The sequence below is a fragment of the Nipponia nippon genome, unplaced genomic scaffold (genome assembly GCF_047370975.1).
Source record: "Nipponia nippon isolate SJK-2023a ecotype South Korea unplaced genomic scaffold, ASM4737097v1 scaffold_11, whole genome shotgun sequence".
Lineage (NCBI taxonomy): Eukaryota > Metazoa > Chordata > Aves > Pelecaniformes > Threskiornithidae > Nipponia > Nipponia nippon.
This window is the reverse complement of record NW_028262302.1, coordinates 28927667-28944685: the sequence shown is the minus strand read 5'-3', so window position 1 is coordinate 28944685 and position 17019 is coordinate 28927667. Positions and strand designations below refer to the sequence as shown.

Genomic DNA, 17019 nt, shown 5'->3' with positions numbered 1-17019 from the left:
AACAAGGTGATCGCACCGAATGGGCACCGACTCACCGGCTTCTGCTGCCGCAGCCCTGCTCAGAGGAATGGAGCGAGCAGGGACAGCGGTGAACAGGCCTACAGGCTACTGAAACACCAGGCTCACAAAAAGGTGTATTTAGCAAATCCTAAGATAAAGCCCTGTTTGCTGCCCTTTGTGGAGCAGATGGAGGCTCTGTGCAGGCAGCTCGCCCGCGTGGGAAAGCTTCGCTGCCCTGCTCCCACTCCAGAGCTGCTGCGCTTTGCTGCCCGAGGTGATGGGGTGCTGCTGCTTCCAGAGCCAACGCTTGAATCTGGCCCCTTTCCTCGCAGGTGGGTGCATGTCCCCAGAGCTTATAGGGGTGCCTGCACGCTCCCCTGCACTGCAGAGCAGAAGTGATGGCTTCCACCCCTCCCGAGACCCTAACCAGGGCTGGGAGCAGCCCAAGCCGCAGTGGACCTGGGAACAGCGACGAGTCAGTGCTCGGGGTCAAGGAGCGCAATGTAGGCATCCTAATGAACCGAGTGAGATCGGTGATGGGACGCTAAGGTGGCCCTGATCTACCTGGGCTCCAGCACCCACAGAGCTCTCCGGCAGCCAGCACCCCATGAGAGAGCACAGCTCTCGCTTCACCACCCCAGGCTCACTGCAAGGAGTCCCTTTGTGGCTTGATGCCCAAAGGCAGGACACGTCCTTGCCTCAGGACATTGTCCCAGTCTCTCCTGCCCGTTTGCGCGGGAGGTAGCTAACAGGCTGGGCTACACACTGACCTACTCTCGGCAGGGACTGTCACCCATACTGACAAACTCTGACTGTCACCCGTACTGACGTACTCGCTGGGCAAATCGCTGCCTGACACAGTTGGGCAAAATTGCTGCTTTCGGGCAGGACAATGACTCAGTGATCTGAGAAGCCAGCAACATTCCCCTTCGTGCCACCAGCCGTGTCCCATCGGCTGGAGCAGCCCTCTATAACCCCAGAGGCAGGAACACCGCGCACACCCAAGCCCCTTCCCACTGCTGGCGGGAGAAGGGAAGGTTTGGAATTGCCCTTGCCTGGCTGGGGTGGCTGTGCTGAGCCTTGGTCTCCCCGCACCCAGCCTCCTGCTCCCTTCTCTCTCCAGATCCCACCCGCATCGCCTCTCCTCTGCCTCGACTCCGCTCTGGCTCCTGCCTGCCTGAGTTTCTTGTGGATGAATTAAGAAAACACGATGGGCTGGTCCCTGCGCCTGCTCTCAGTGGATGTGAACACGCCAGGATAATTATCAGCGTGTCGGATCAGAGAAAAATCATATTTTAATTGTGTAATTACAGCAATTTAAAAGCCCTCAGGCCTTAAACACCTCTGCTTGCTGGCAGCTGGCAAACCATGAGTTTTTCATGGCAATTAGCATACCTTGCATGAAATATTTAGCAACCTAAAAAGACGGAACTTCAAATGTGTTCTTTGCATTTGCAAGTCATATCGGTCACTGGAAAGGTATTTCCATGCCCTCAAATAACCTTGACCCTCAAAAGAGCCCGCAGCTTGTCTGCACCGTCGGCTTCCCTGGGCACCCCAGCAGTGAGTCTCATGTTTTGAGGGAAGGAGGGGACTTGCAAAAAGCGAGGGGAACTCTTTGGTCACTTCATGGCAGGGCACTACTGGAACCAGGAGCAACACCTTGCCGCTGGGACTGGCTTCGTGCTCTGAGCACCTACCCTGAACTGGCCGCCGTTGCCGTCGTCGAGCTCGAGGATGTAGCCTTCCACCTGCACCGTCGACAAGGGGGGCTGCTTCCAGGACAAGGTGGCACTGTTGTTGTGGGTGCAACACTCCTCTAGCTGCAGGATCGGGGGGGCCGGCACTGGGGAGGAAACTAAACACAAATTAGTGTAACCCTGGCTGCTAGCACCACAGAGGAGGAGCGGGGGGATAGCCGCGGCAGGCACCTTTCAGTTGGAGCGTGGAGGATGCATTTATTGCCTTGGAAGCCAAGGGATGTAACTGTGATCTCGCGGGTGTGAGGGAGCAGAAAGGACAGTTCTCCAAACAAGCTCCACCATCCTCCACCCCGCAGCCTGGTGAAGCTGAGATTTCCCCAGAGCTTCTCTGCTTTCTTCCCGTTTTCTAATGAATTTTGGTGAAACATGGCAGCGCAACAATGTACCTGGTATAGAACTGCCTGGGATCTTCACAGCAGCCGGTCCCAAACCTGGGACACCCTCCCAGACACGCTGCGGAGCTGGCTGCAGCCGAGGGCCTGCCCTTACCTACAACCCAGCGGCAAGCGCTGCTCCGCTTTTCCACCACGCAAATTCACTGCAACAAATCCACATCACAACAAAACAAGGGATGCTGGAGCAGCAGAGACAAACCTCGGGCCCTGCAGAATAGGGAGTGCCTGACCAGAGTCTGTCCTGAAAGGGGAGGTGATTGCACGAACTGCAAGGCTTGGTGAAGAGACGCGTGTCTCTCAATGATGCTGTTTCAGTGCTAGGCAATGATAGCCCTTGACCTGCCAAAAAAAAGGCTCGGGGTCCTTCCATGCTGTCCCAAGCAGAGCACCCACTCCGGGGGTCCCCGTGGGGCCCCCAGGGCTGCCCCCTCTGCCAGCTCAGCCAGCAAACAGCTCTTGCTGCTGAACACCTCCCGGGGAGGCACAAGAGGCACAAGCACATTTCAGAGAGGTCCCCAAACAGGCACCAGACGGTCCCTGTCCTCAGCCTCTGCATGCCGCTGGAACTGAAGCTGGGACGCTCTGCACCCTGTAGCCTACATAGGGGACATAAAGGACTGTCGGGGCTTTTTCTGCTCCAACTGCTGTATTTGGGCATCTGCAGGTGTGTAATGCAGCCCACTTCTCTGCAAAGCACGGAGGGGCGACAGCAGGACAGGGAAAGGGGATGTCCACTGACACATCCCATCCCCTGGCCAAGGAGAGCCCTCCCAAACTTCCTCCCAACAGAGCTGCTCGTCCTCCATCCTCATCCTCACTGCCCAAAGTCTGACAAGAGCCAGCGAAAAAAAAAAAAGACATGGACAATCCAGACAAGACGTGGAGGAGCCACGGATGCCTGGGAGAGAAAAGATGGGACTCGCTGGCAAAGGTTCACCGTTCACCACCTCCCTCTGCGACTCCACCTCCTGGGTCGGATCCTCAGCAGGAACCACCAGGCTGAGAGCCTGGAAAAACCGAGTGGAGAAAGACCTCGCGTTACAGCTAACACAGCAGAAGGGATGCTGCTCATGCCCAGCACGTGCTGGCAATGGATGCGGGATGCCCTGTACCTATTGCTCACCTCTGCTCTTTATCGAGACCTCTGGTGTTGCCCTGCCTCCCCCGGTGCTGCCACACGTGTTTGGGATCCAAACCCAACCTTCTGCAACGTCTACAAAACACTAACTTATTTCCACAGGGAGGGTGAGACGAGAGGACAGCCTATGTCAGCTCTGCCCTGCCTCCACAGAGGAGGGCGGGCAGCTAAACTAGCAGCAGATCTGTTCTGGTTAATTAAAAATAACCCTCCGGGCTAAACTGAAAGAAGGGAGGGCAGGAACACACTAATGTCTCCACCACTTGTGTGTAAGCAAAACAGTAATCCAGCCCTCGCTGGGCTTGGCTGCCCTAGCTATCAAAAAATGTTAGTGACGCTTCAGATTAACGGCTTGGCTAACGATGAGCAAGGAGTGCTCCCAGCAGCCATGCCCAACACACCCCTCTCACTGCAGCAAATACCAGCGGGGCCATGACTTGAAGACACTTGTTATCGTTACAGGGGAAGCGCGTGGTCAACAGCCTTCCTGCGTCTGACCGCTGAGAAACGCTGGTGCGCGCAAGTGGCTCCCACGTCAGGAAACCCAGCCGTGAGGGCAATGAAGAGCCACACCAGACCCGCAGCTGGTGGCCTTTCCTCCAGGCAGCTCATTTGCACCAGCTGAAGGCCTACATTCAGTGTCCTCCCTGTGTCACAGCCCATTTGCATCTTCTGGCAGCTTCCCAGGGCTTGCCAAGTTGCTAATTGCTCACAGGTTGCAGCAGCTCTCTGCTTCCTGCAAAGCGATGCAAATGCAGCGGCTCTCCGTGGCACGGGAGAGCGAGCGCAAGAGGGAACGGAGAATAAGGAGGAAATTAAAATTGAAATCAAGGTCTAAAACAACAGGGAGGAGACGGGAGGGAGGAAAGACCCCGAGCTAAGTGGCATGGCTCTTTGTGCCTTTGTGTTTGGAGGCCCCATGCCAGATGCTGCTCAGGACTGAGCCAGTGAGCATGTGTGAGCAGAGGTTTGGGAAGTGCCTTGTGCTGCTCCCAAGACCCTGGTCCCAACTTCCACCAGCTGAGCAGGGATCAGCCTGGCTCTCCTGGCTCTGCAGAGCACTTTCTAAAGCACTGCCAGGCAAAACCAAGCTCCCGACACCTTGATCTGGCACACAGCTGCCCAGGGATCAGAGGCAGGCAGGCAGATGGCCCAGGGGTGCAAAATACACAGGAACGGGCATAACTCTGGCTCTGGGGTGCTCAGTCTTGCTGGGAGAAGATAAGAAACTGTCCTCTGCTGCCCCTTCCCTGTGATGAGTTGCATGGAAGCACTCAGCATGAGCAGAGACAGGCTTTTGAAAGGCACTGGAAATATTCTTACCTTTCATCTGCACAAAGTCGAGCTGGTGGATGGACTGCAGCAGAGGGGCGTTGTCAAGGTTCAGGTCGAAGTCCGTGGTCATCCGGGGTGTGAGCGTCCCCTTTCCCCACTGGTCCTCGGTTAAGTGCACTCTCCTGATGAGAGCGTCGGAGATCTGGTGGCGAGGAGCAGCCTCAGCTACCGAGGGCCACCTGGGCTGCGTGCCGTGCCTTGTCCCTACCCTGCTCTCCAGCTTCCCCATGTCTCCCAGGCTGCCACTTCTGTCCCTGACTGCCAAAGGCTGGGACATCACACGCCATTTCTGGCATCGCCCTTTGCTGCAGGCTCAGATTGGCAGAGGGACCCCAGGAGCTTCGGGGATGATTTTAAAGGCAGGGTCTAGTACCAAAGGGACCAGCCCAGGAATGAACAGTGGGATGCAGTTCCCAAGTGCTGTATGTCCGTCTCTCGCTGGAGAACCACGGCACAGCACGTTATGATCACTGCTCCAGAGATACACCACCCTCTGCTGCAACCCTCTGACTCTGCGGGCAGAGTAAGAAATGTCCCTGGCCTGGTTCTGCTTCTGTCCTGCTGTGACTTGGAGCCGATGAGAGGCTGGCCCTTGATTTTACAGCTGGAAAAGCTGGGGACATCATCCTTGGTGTAACTCCCCCAACTCTGCTGCGTTACCCCAGGGCTCTGGTCTGTGCAATGCCCTTCCCGCTCCCCTGGTAGCCCAGATGCGAGCAGCTCCGCACCAACCTGCAGGAAGCCGCTGGGGTCGTTCTCCTTGATGACCTCCAGGCAGTACTCCATCAGGCCCGTGGTCTGGCGCAGCTTGACCGTGCAGTGAGAAATCTGGTCTCGTACCACCTGCAATGGGACAAGGAGAACAGTGTTGCTCAGAGCTGCGGGGTTTCGGGAGACGGGGAGCAAGTGGGCTTCGGTGCTGCGTGGGCACAGGGACAGGGTCAGGGCAACACGGAGGGAGACAAAGACTCAAGGGAAGAGAAGGCGGCAGAACTGGCCAAGACTCGTACACCGAATTCCAGATCTTTTAAAACCTTGTGAACAAGAAGAAGCCTTGTTTAGCTCAAATTAACCCACGTAATTATTCAAAGCAGTAGGGCAGGTCCTTGCTCTGTCTTTAATTAAGACAGCTTCCAAATGACAGCTTAGGAACTCCATGCAAAGCAAATGCCTACCTCCACAGATACGCAGCCGCTGCTGCAGCCTCCACGGGGCTGCCCTATCCATCCTCGGCGCAGAGCCGGGCTGCGGGGTTGGCTCTGGGGCAGCTGTACCCAACCGCCCCGGGTGAGGAGCGAGCCTGGTATTTTGGTATTTCCAAGAGAAATGAATGCACCACCTCCCCCAGCTTCAGCTCTGACTAACGATCTGTTTGAGATGCTCATCCGCCCATCAGCTGAGATGGACCACGCTGCAGAATTGCCTCATTTTCTCCACCGGCTGCAGCCTGGGGATGAGCTCAGAGGGAGAGGTGTGCCAGCGAGAGGAGATAAATCCTGCACGCCTTGTGGCAGGGCTCCCTACAGTGTGCCAAGCTCCGCCTGGGGCTGCCCAGGCTGCACGCTATAGCACTTCTTGCACCCACGGATGGTTCCCCCAGCAGCAGAATAAAACCAAGCGTGCAGTTCGGCCGGGGCTCTGCTGACCTTCCCTGCAACACAGCGGGGAGGACGGGGTTCAGGCTCTGATACCGCGAGGGTGTATTTGAAGGTTGGCTGGTCCCTCAGAGCGACTGCAAGGTGCTCCCTCAGGCTGAATCCCCGCAGAAGGAGACAGTGCAGGTCTGTGCCCGGCATCAGCGGGATTTCTTCAGCGGAACAGACAGGCGGACCTGGCGGAGGATGGCAGATTGGCAGAGCAGCTCAGAAAGAGAGGTTTTATGCTTTAGAGGAACGTGCCCATGGTGTATAGTGTTTTTTTTCTGGAAGAGCTTTAAAGCTGTGTAAAGTTCTTCACTAGGACTGAACAAAGCTATGCAGCTCTAGAGAGCACAGCTATTCAGGGCGTTACAGGCAGTAAAGATGAGCTTTGCATCAGCATCTGCAGCTGCAGCGTGAGGGAAAAGACTGCAATAAGCAACGATTAACATTTCTGAAAGCGCAGCTGTGTCCTCGGCAACGCAGTAGGTGAATCCCAGCGCTCAAGTGACCACGGCGGGCTGAGGAGCACCTCCTCCTGTGAGCATCCCTACGGTCTGAGGGACAGGGAGGTGAAACCAAGCCCATGTCAGCCTCCTGCAGTGAATGAACCTGGGTTTCAAGGGGGGTGATGACTCCTGCAGGGCAATTAATCACACCATGTGTTGCTTAATTATCATTTAATCACCTCAACTTAATCACCTAACAGGAAGAAAAGAATCACCAGTCCTGCAACTTGGGGCAACATATCTGCTTCTGTGAAACGCTATGACACACTCTCCTAGCCAGCTCCTTTTTTTTTTAGGGAGTTGCTGTTTGCAGAGCCACCCCTGAGACTGCTTTTAGCAATCCCAGCCTGAGGTTTCTTCCCCGGCGCTGGGGAGCCAGCGCACCCCATGTGCAGGGCAGACAAGGCAGCAGAGGGAGCTCCTATATTGCTCCTCTAGACCAAGACGTGCGGACGGAGGCTTGCAGAGATGCTGGATCGCTCTGAGATGGGGCTAGCGAGCAGCATGATTGGCCCACGCCGGTTTGGGCCTCAAACGCTGTCATTAGAGGGAAAACTTCGTTCAGTGCCAGTTTCTAATGCTTGAGCGCACTGGAATGGGTCTGCTGGGATGGAGCAGAGGCAGCAGCTAGTCCTGGAGATCTGGACGCCTACGCTGGCCTCTTCCAAAAGCGTGGGCAAGCCCCTGGACGCCCTTTCTCCGTGGGGATGGTCGGTCCTTCAGGGTGGGATCCAGAAGGTGCAGCGGGGGTGCAAAGCCTTGCAGCAACCTGCAGCCCCTGCCATGCCACGCGAAGCAGCCCCTTGCATTAATTTGATCTCTTCTGCCCAGAGAGAGGGTGTTGGGGGGTTGTTCTGCTCTTGCAAGGGTTGTCAGCCGTATGGATGGAGGGTCTCTCAGCTGCAGACCGTGGTGTTACCACTGAGCGTGAGATGAGCCCAGCCTGCGGGCTCTAACCTTGCTGTCTGAGCGTATCCTGACTGCAACTACCGAGCCACAGCAAGGTTTTGCATTCCCTGCCTGCTGGGCTGCAGATGGGCAAGCGGGGATCACACCCTGAATGCCCAGAAAAGCAGTCTCCTTCTTTCATGCGAGACCCCTCTCCGGGGAAATGCACGTGCTGCCAGGAAGGCAGCAAAGATGAGACTGGTAAAACAATCTTCTTATCTTCTCTGCAGCTTAAATCTCTGTCTGGTTTGCCCAGGATAATGAATTTGTGAGCCTCTCCCTGCCCGAGTAGATGCTTTCGAAGTATTACCAGCAGAATTGCCATCTGCTACCACCAGCCAGACATGAGCCTCTAAGAAACAGCATTTGCTCGGTGAAGACAGGCACGGTGTCCCAGGACAGCCCCGGACACACGGCTGTCTCCCTGGCACCCTCTTGGCCAAGAGACGGGGGTTACCGGTGAGGCAAGGGGACCTGCCACCACTGCGCCGGTGTCAGCCTGAGACCTGCGGGGCTCCTGGCACTGTCTGGGAGGAGGGAGCCGGGGCACAGAGATGTCAGCCCCAGCTTTGCCCCTCTGCCCTGCCGGCTCCCTGGCAGCAGGGTGAGGCGAGGCCAGCGCCAGGCAGCTCCAGGCTGTCATTACCGAGGTTCCTGGCAGATTATCCCTGCTAATAAAGGTCTTGCCTGGAGTGGAAGTGCTTGCTGCAGGCTGCCACTGAGGCACGTAAATCTTTATGCATGTAGGTGCAAACTGAGATACAAGAAATTCTGTTTAAACATAAGTAAAAGCTTTTTTTCCCATAAAGGTCATCAAAGACCAGAACAGAGAGCCTGTGGAGTCTCCAGCCTCAAACCCCGACCGCAGGCAGCCTGCTCTAGGTGCTCAGAAACTGCACCCGAAGCAGCGGCTGTGGCTCTGTCCCAGCCCGCACCTTTAGCCCCAGCGATCCTGCCCTTCTGTAACTCTGTGATCCCCTTTGGGGCTCCAGCACCTCTTCATCTGGAGAATTAGAGCATGAAACAGCAGTTTAATTGCAGCACCTACACAGCAGGCAGCAGAAATCCACGTTCCCCTTCACCACCAATAAACTGTTTTCAAGTCAAGACGAGGGATCTTTGGTTGGGACCTAGTGGGGCTTCGTGGCTTTACAGCTTCTGCGCTGCACACAAGAGAAATGGGACGCAGACAGGAACAGTGAGACTCCGTGAGTCGCTTTGATTAGGGAAATGAAACGTTTTAAAAATAAAACATAACCATCTCCCACATGGTCTAAACCCAGTGGAGCCAGTGAAGCCCACAAGTTTTCCATATGGCCTTAAGCATCCTGTGGTTCTCCCCATGCTTCCCACTCCCTGGGGTACCTCAGCTCCCTGTTACCCCAGGAATGAAGAGTATTTCGATGAAGAGAGCTGAAAGCAAAATTTGGAAGTTCCTCAAGCCTTTGACTCATGCAAGCAAATGAGGCAGTGTTGGGCTGAGGGGCAGCCTCAGGAGGCCTCAGAAGGCTTGCAGGATTCACCAGACCGCCAGGAAAACCAGGCTGCCACCAATTCTGCATGGAGGTAGATGATTTACAAACCTTTCCTGAAACTACGCGGGTAACACACCCCGCTGAACGGTGGCATCTTCTGGGAAAGGGCTGTGGCTCAGCTGGCGAGGGGATTTGGGCAGCTCCATACATTTTGTTTGTGGTCATTTTTACGAAGTGCCTTTTTTTCCCTCTAGGTGCCAATGGAGGCAACAGCCAGAACCTGCCTGCTAATTACAGCCTATAAAAAGGACTTTTGCTGTGCACTCACAGCAGTTCACTACTACCTTAAAATAGGAAATTTATTTCAAGAGCTTTTCTTCCCTGTAAGATGACATTAACTATAATTTACATTTTAATACAGCTCCTAGAAGGTAATAACATCTGCACTCATCTCTACTTAAATGTCTTCCTCACCTTCCTCCTCTTTTTAGTACTTGGCTAGATAACCGGTTTTCAAAGCACTCAACCTCACTTGAACCTGGGCTCCTCAGCACCCGGGACGAGCCCTGCCGGGGACGTCACGTGGAGGACACGGAGCCTCCTTACCCCCGGCACACCGTGGCCGGGGTACGGTCACCTGCACGGCTGTGGGGACGGAGGGTGGCGGCACGGGGAGCAGTGCTGCTCTGCTTCGCCGCAGTGCTGCAATCCCAGATGGAAAAATCCCTGGGATAGATCCCGACGGTTTGATTGTGCTGAATCCTACAATCACACGTCCTCCGAGCAGAGCATTTCCAGGTGGATGTTTCCATGGTGACTTGCCTCTCGCTACTGGGAGAGGAGGCTCAGGCTGGAGCTGGGAAAAGCGGAGACGCTGCATCAACACCCCCGTGCGATGCTGCCGGCGGCACGTCCTGGAGGCTTGCACAAGCCCGTTTTGATCAAAGGTACCGGCAAGCATGGGAAGCGATATGGAGACCTGGTCTCCAGTGTGGAGCCACTGGAGAACGTGGCACATGGACAGATGCTACGGAGGACAGACTTGATCCAGCTCTTCAACAAAACAAGTGGAAAGCTTGAGGGACATCAGAAAACCAGAGGCATTCCCTGCAGCCCGATCACAGCTCTGCAGAGCTCCTCAGCCCTGGCTCTTGGTGCCAATGCCCTTCCCAAAGTGAGCAGACACCATGGCAGGGGGAAAACAGGGCAGGGTATGGAGGGATTTGTAAGGGAAAGCAGCGGTCTGGTATCTGCATCTTCGGGAAATAATGCGTCTCCTGATGAGCTTATCTGACCTGTGTGTCCTGTCTGGTGTTTCCATACAGAAATGGTACGGTACAGGAAACCAAACCTGTGCTTCTGTCCTGTTCCTCATCCTTTCTCACCAGTCCTGATCACCAGTGATCTAATCCAATGGGGGACACCAAATTCCCTTGGGCTTCCTGGAAAATCCTGACTGTAACCCCTGAAGAAGGGTCATGGACCAGCAATTCATTTCTGGAGATCATTATGGACAGAAGCTCTGGGTGAGCAGTTCCTATATAATTAGCTCCCCTGGGAAATGTGACGACCACTGTTTGCCTGCAAGGGCTCTGCAGCCAAAGCACTGTGGGGAAATCACAGCAAAGGCACCCCATGACCTGAAGGCCAGAACAAGGCCAGAATTGTCCACCACGCTGCCGAGAGCTTAAAGGAGGTGCACACAGAGCTCAGTCCATGTGTACTGTGAACTAAGGAGAGATTTCTCCCTGGGAAAACACCGCAGGGAAGCCTCTGTGTCCTCTGCTCAAAACGGCCTGTGCCGTAGGGCATCTTCCCCTGGGGAAGACCGTACTGGTTCTTGGAAAACCAAGGCCAGCAACGAGGAGCAGGACAGACAAGGAGGTCTGTCCTGGAGGTGGAGCGGGCACCCACTGCTCCTCCAGATGCTATTTTTTAAAGCCTGGGTTCTTAATCTGAATCCGAGTGTAGGGGGAGGCTGGGGAAAGGCAGGGAAACATCCCTTCCAAGTTCATTACCTCCCAAACCTCTCCCTGCTCCAGAGCAATTAGTGTTGGCCCACAGGCAAACCTGGATTTGTGCCTGCCTCCATGAAATATGTGTCAAGCCAAAGTAGGTCAGTCCTAAAGCCGAGCCCAGCCCAATTCTGGGCGCCGCACAGGAATGGGAGCTTGGGCTCCCCGGTGAAAGGCACCCGTGGCACGGCACCAGCCGGCAGGCTCTGTCCCTCTGTGCCTCTCCTCCTGGCTCACACGGTGCCATACTGTGCCGTGATGGCCACCAGCAGGGAGGAGGGGCAGCCCACGGAGAGATCGGCTGCAGCCAGGGCACTGTGGCTCCACGCTGGCTGCTGGAGCAACCAGTTTGGATCTGAAAGGGCTCCTGGGCGGCACAGCTACGTCTCACCGGTCATTCTATCTGCTCTTCTCCTCCTCAGCTGACTTGCCCTGGGGACATGGCAGTGGCTAGAGGACATGCGGGCCAGGCTAGGATGCTCCGGACTGGTCTCTTATGGGAAGGGGTGAAGCTATCACCACAGGCCAGCAACTGACGTTGTCCTGTCCTAATGTGAACATCAAGCAGGACAAGCCCCGTGGCCCTGCAGCAGGACCCACCACGGGTCCAAATTCAGCGCAAAGCGTGTGCCAGGGCACGTGCAGGAAGAGACGGCGCTGAGCATGCAGCATGCTGCTGCGGACGGGGCAGGCGAGGTGGGGAGGCAGCCTCTCTGCTGCACAGTCTCACACCTGGCACACCGTCATTCCTGACACCCTGGAAGGATTCCTGCTCCCTCTGCAACACTTCCAGGGCTCCAGAGCCTCAGGGAGAAAGCCGAGGGCTTTGTTAACCCCCCCAGCCTGCCCCAGCCTCGGCAGCGGGGGGGATGTCCCGTTGGGAGGCAGCTGCTCCAGGCACAATGCTGCTCCCCTTTCATGTCTCCTCGCATTCCCCTGACCCCTTCAGCGAGGCCAGCCCAGCCCGTGCCCAGCTGGAGCTGCAGGTGCCGCCTTTCATAGAATCACAGAAAAGACCCTTAAGATCATCGAGTCCAGCCGTTACCCCAGCACTGCCAAGGCCACCACTAAACCATGGCCCTAAGCACCACATCTCCCTGGCTTTTAAATACCCCCAGGGATGGGGACTCAGCCCCTGCCCCAGGCAGCCTGGGCCAGGGCCTGACAGCCCTTTCCGTGAAGAAATTTTTCCTATTATCCAACCTAAACCTGCCCTGGCGCAGCTTGAGGCTGTTCCCTCTCATCCTAAAGGCCCTTTCCTTTGTCCAGGGCGTTCCTTGGAGGGGGCAAAGGGGGAACAGCCCCATGCGGCAATGGCCTGGGCAGCCCCTTCCCCTGGGTGACAGCACATGGGGACAGCAGCAGTGCCAGGGACAGGGGTGCAGGGGACCAGGCCACAGGGCTGGTGGTGAACGCTCGCCTCGGTGGCCCGGTGTGGCTGGGGGACCCTCTGCGTGCACAAGGAGGACAGCGGGGAGGTACCCAACAGGACTGAGACTCTCCTGCACTCCCTGTCCCGTCTGCAGCTTGTGAAAGCAGGCAAGCCCCTCTCTGTCCCCATCCCCAAAGCAGAGGGGAAGGATGTGCGTTCACCTGGGCTGCGTGCCAAGGCTGTGTGTCCCACACGCTGAAGCCCCGGGAGGCAAATCTCAGTGTGCAAGACCCTAGCTGGCACTCGGGTGGGTCAGCGCTGCATGACTCTCCCCGTACAAGGCTAAGTTCAAGGCACAGCTGCATTCATTACCTACCTCCCCGCCCCCCCTGCAAGAATTGAAAGGGAAAATCAAATAATTTCAGGCTAAAAATCTGACCAACACTCCACAGGCTGCAGAGCAGAGGGGAGAAGCTTCTGGATTTTAAACACCAGCTGCCGTGATGCTACGGATAACTGGATGCAGGCTTGTGTGCCGCGGCTGCTGGAGCACGCAGCGCCACGGAGCCCCTCCTGCCCGTGCAGCTCCCTTCCCGCGGCGTGTGAGGAGCTGCAAGAGCTCAGTCCTTCAGGGAGGGAGGCTTGAGGGCTGATTTTAGGAGTCAGTCTGAAAGCCAGGGGCTGTTTCTTCTTTTAAGGGCCAGGCCCACCTAATGACAAAGCCTGGCTGGTAACAAGGGCGGACGGAGGTGGGATGTACATGTGCACATGCTGGGGGGACAGGCAATACGGGAAGAGCAAGCAGTGGGATGCAGTTCCCTTCCTCCAGCCAAAAAGTGAAAGGCCTCCTCGGGTTGTGCTGAGCAGGGAAATTGCTTTGTGCTGCCTGGCTTTGTGAGAGTTTAATTAACCGTGCCCTGAAGGGGAAGAGGGAAAGAGAGCCCACCAGGCAGTGGGGATCCCCTCTGCGCCTAGAAGACATGCTGGCGGCCTGGCATGCCTATTTGGGGTTGCGCTTTATTGTCGGACACCGAGCACTGATGCTGGGCTTGGTCCCACAAAGCTGCTATTGTCCATCTCCTGATGGAAATGCTCACAAGCCCTCGTGTTGCCGTGCCCATCGTCTGCAGGCAGACTGGAGGCTGGTGGCTTCCTCCCTCATTTTAGGCACGTCCAGAAATCCCTTTGGGAGCCTCCTGGATGGCCCAAGGCAAGACCAGGGGGGATGCAAGTGAAGCCAGAGAAGAGATACAGATGTTTCTAGCCCAAACACTGAAATGCCTTTGGAAGAGAGACCCTGGAAGCACAAAGTGATGTTGGTGTGAAATGCCTCAGCTGGCCCGTATTGGTGATGGCCAGGGTGCAACTACCTTGTCCAACAGATACTGGGCGCTGCTACACCCGTTCCGCTGGTCCCCGGTGAGATTTGGCCCGTTCCTTCCCTTCTCAGCCCCAAACCAGCTGAAAAGTTGTGGTGTAGTGACTGCAGGAACGACACAAGCCAGGAGCCCGTTTGCACAGCTCACATCTAGAGCTGCATCTCAGCTCTCCCAATGCCAACAATTCACCTCTCAGGGCAGCCACCACCCTGGGGCCAGGAGGTGCTCACCAAGCACAGAAAACAGAGGAATTCCTGCTCCTGCCTGATGACAAAACTGGCATCTCATGACAGCAAGTGCCCCAGGACTTCAGCTGAAGGCAGCAGAAGTTCCAGGCACTCAGCATCCTGCAGGATCATGCTAGTAGCTCAAAAGCAACATGGGGCATGACTAAGGTCCTTTTCCATCCTGTGGATGATGTACACACGGCTCTGCTGACCTAATGACTACTATTTGGGCCAGTAATGGGGTAATTCAGTGGGAACCACGACCTGGAGGAAGCAGCACTTTGCTCAGGGCCCGTCACGCTGGGAGCGGGCTGAGCATCTGCAGCAAAATGGAATTCAGCTAATGTGAAAAGCAAGAAGAGTGGCGTTCTAGCGACCTCCCCGCTCCTCCCGTGGTGCTTCACCCCAACAAACAACATCACAGTCCTCGTCCCCGTCCGGCACTGACCCTGCAGAACGCGCTCCGACCAGCCCAGCCGCTGGGTAGGGGCTCACCTTCAGCTTGTGCTCGTGCTCCTTGTTGACCCGGGACAGCAGCTGGGCTTTCCTTCTGTTGAGGGCGTCGATGAGGGCGTCACACTGGGCCACCAGGCAGGCCTCGAACTCCACGCTGTTCTCCTGCGGGTCAGAGCAGAGCATCACAGCCCAGGGCACATCTCCATTTCAATTGGGAAACCTGATTTTTTTTATGATACCACATGGGTTATTTTTATATGTGCAGCTGCATCACTGCAACACACAAATCCATACCATTAGCATGTGGGGTGCTTACACCTTTGGCTCATGGCAAATCATAGAATCATAGAATCGTCAAGGTTGGAAAAGACCCTTAAGATCGTCGAGTCCAACCGTTTGGTCCGTCCTGCCACAGCCTTGGATCTGCCCGGGGCAGAGACGGGAAGGGCTGGGGTCTCTGCTGCTCGCTCCGTGACACAGGCAGCTTTGGGAGCAGCAGTTCTGGGGAGGGCTGCAGGGGGTAATATGAAAAGTCAGGTGCTGATTGTGGGCCCCTTTGGGAGAGCACCCACCAAACCAAGCCAGGGAGATGGGGCAGAGGATTGCAGAGAGCAGCTCATCCCCGTGGGAAGGGGCTGTTCCTCGGCCAGGAGACACGGTACCTGGATTTGCTGCACCATGTTGCGGAGTTGGACCAGGAACTCTTTTGCTTCCTTGGCTCTGTCCGACAACCCGTTCAGGGCCTGGGAAAGCTGACTCTGCAGAGGGAAGAAAGAGCAGGGTCATTTCCATGTCCTGGACTCATCCTTGTGCTGGAGGAGCTGACCCGTGTGTGATTTGGGCTGGGATGGACTGCAGCCCAGCACTGCCTTCCCGGGGCGTGCAGCCTTCAGCAACCCAACGAGGTGTCCTGCCCCTGCTGCCCTGAGCGTAAGGAGAGGAAAAGGAGGGTTAGCCATCATCCCTGGGATTGGGAAGCAGATATTCAGTGTCCACCTCCTCCACAGGCTTCCCTGGGTGATCAGAGACAAGCCACATCCATCCTGGGTCTCAGAGGGAGCCAGTCAATAACTCCCCTGGATCTGTGCTCTCCAGGCAGCCAGACACCAAAAATCCTGTGGGATCTGACCCATGTCTGCTGAGGATGATCAGCAACAGGGCACAGGTCAGATCACCCGAATCAGACTGAAAATCTCCCAAATCCCTCCTGAAAACTAAGGTAATAGCAATGCAAAATACTGACTGCCCCTTCCTCCTCTGGTGCTAGGGGTGGGAGCGCACACCCACAGCCTGCTCCGGCCCGTGCTGAGCTGAGCTGCACAGCACAGTAATAATAACGATCATGTCTTGTGCTTTTTCATTCTCCTGGCACTTTCCAAACATTAACTCCGGAATCTTCCCCTTTTGCCGTGATTTCAGTAAGAGTTATTATCTCAAGAGCTGGGCAAATCACCCATGACAATTTACCTCCGGGAGAGATTTTGCCTCTTTTGTGGGCTGCAAAATGCCTGCAAACACCATGCAGGTTTTGAGGTGTGATCTTTCTTTGTGGCAGACACAGAAGGGGACCCAGAAGATGGCTGATGTCCCCAGATCTCCAAAAAGCTAATGTGACCGTCCCTGCTGTGGTCAGGACGCTGGCACCTGCCCTGTGGTGCCGTGCTCCCCCGGAGGCTGGTGAGACAGGAGAGGGGAGCAGGGGCAGTGACGGTGCAGCAGGGATGCGAGGTCACCGGAGCGCAGCGCCTGCTGAGATGGCGCTGGGCTGAAATCAAGAAAAAAAGAATCGCTATTGAAAAGACGAGGTAACAAACGAATGGCAACCATTGAATGGCTCAGAAAATGACCTTACTGCTGCTTCCCCTGGAGATGTTAATATAACCCTAGTGATTTCTGCATTTCCTTTGTAATTTATCATGCCCGAGTCATTAGGATGTGGAGCTAATCAGCGAATGCATCTCTAATAAAACCAGGATTGCTAAGTCAGCTCAGCAGGGCCTCCCCGTCTCTCCTCCCCGAGCAAAGGCTGGAGGAGAGCCGAGGTCGGAGCCCGAGCTGCTCCCCGCGGCGCTGGCAGCCCCACGCACCGCAGGGATGACCCAGCCCTGCCTCCTCCCCTCCGCCGTGCCCCTGCGAAAGCCTCCATCGCCCTGCCCCATGCTTGCCCTCCACAGCCCACACACGGCTCCAGCCCTCCCGGATTTAGGAAGATGTCTTAAGCAAGGCGGTTTGCTGGGAACCGAGCACCACAGGGCCCTGGTCTTCGATAACACAGGCAATTAATAGAGAAAATCAGCGTGAGTTTGTTATGTTTACAAGCTCCTCATTAAAATTGCAGCATGGTGTGTTTTTTCCTTTAACCAAGTCTTT

The 17019-nt window shown here is 56.0% G+C and overlaps 1 protein-coding gene across 4 annotated transcripts in view; it reads right to left on the bottom strand.

Annotated features, from left to right (window-relative positions):
* The window catches only part of TRIM9 (tripartite motif containing 9), a 69502-nt gene that overhangs the window by 15032 nt on the left and 37451 nt on the right, over positions 1-17019 (bottom strand). For 2 of the 4 annotated variants that reach the window (XM_087746877.1, XM_009472746.2), the window contains exons 2-6: positions 15312-15407; positions 14689-14811; positions 5364-5474; positions 4620-4773; positions 1701-1858 (exon numbers count right to left, since the gene is read on the bottom strand). In XM_087746877.1, coding sequence (XP_087603003.1) covers positions 1701-1858; positions 4620-4773; positions 5364-5474; positions 14689-14811; positions 15312-15407 — 642 coding nt within the window. The remainder of the gene's footprint in view (positions 1-1700; positions 1859-4619; positions 4774-5363; positions 5475-14688; positions 14812-15311; positions 15408-17019) is intronic. The other 2 variants (XM_087746878.1, XM_087746879.1) reach the window with 1 other exon arrangement.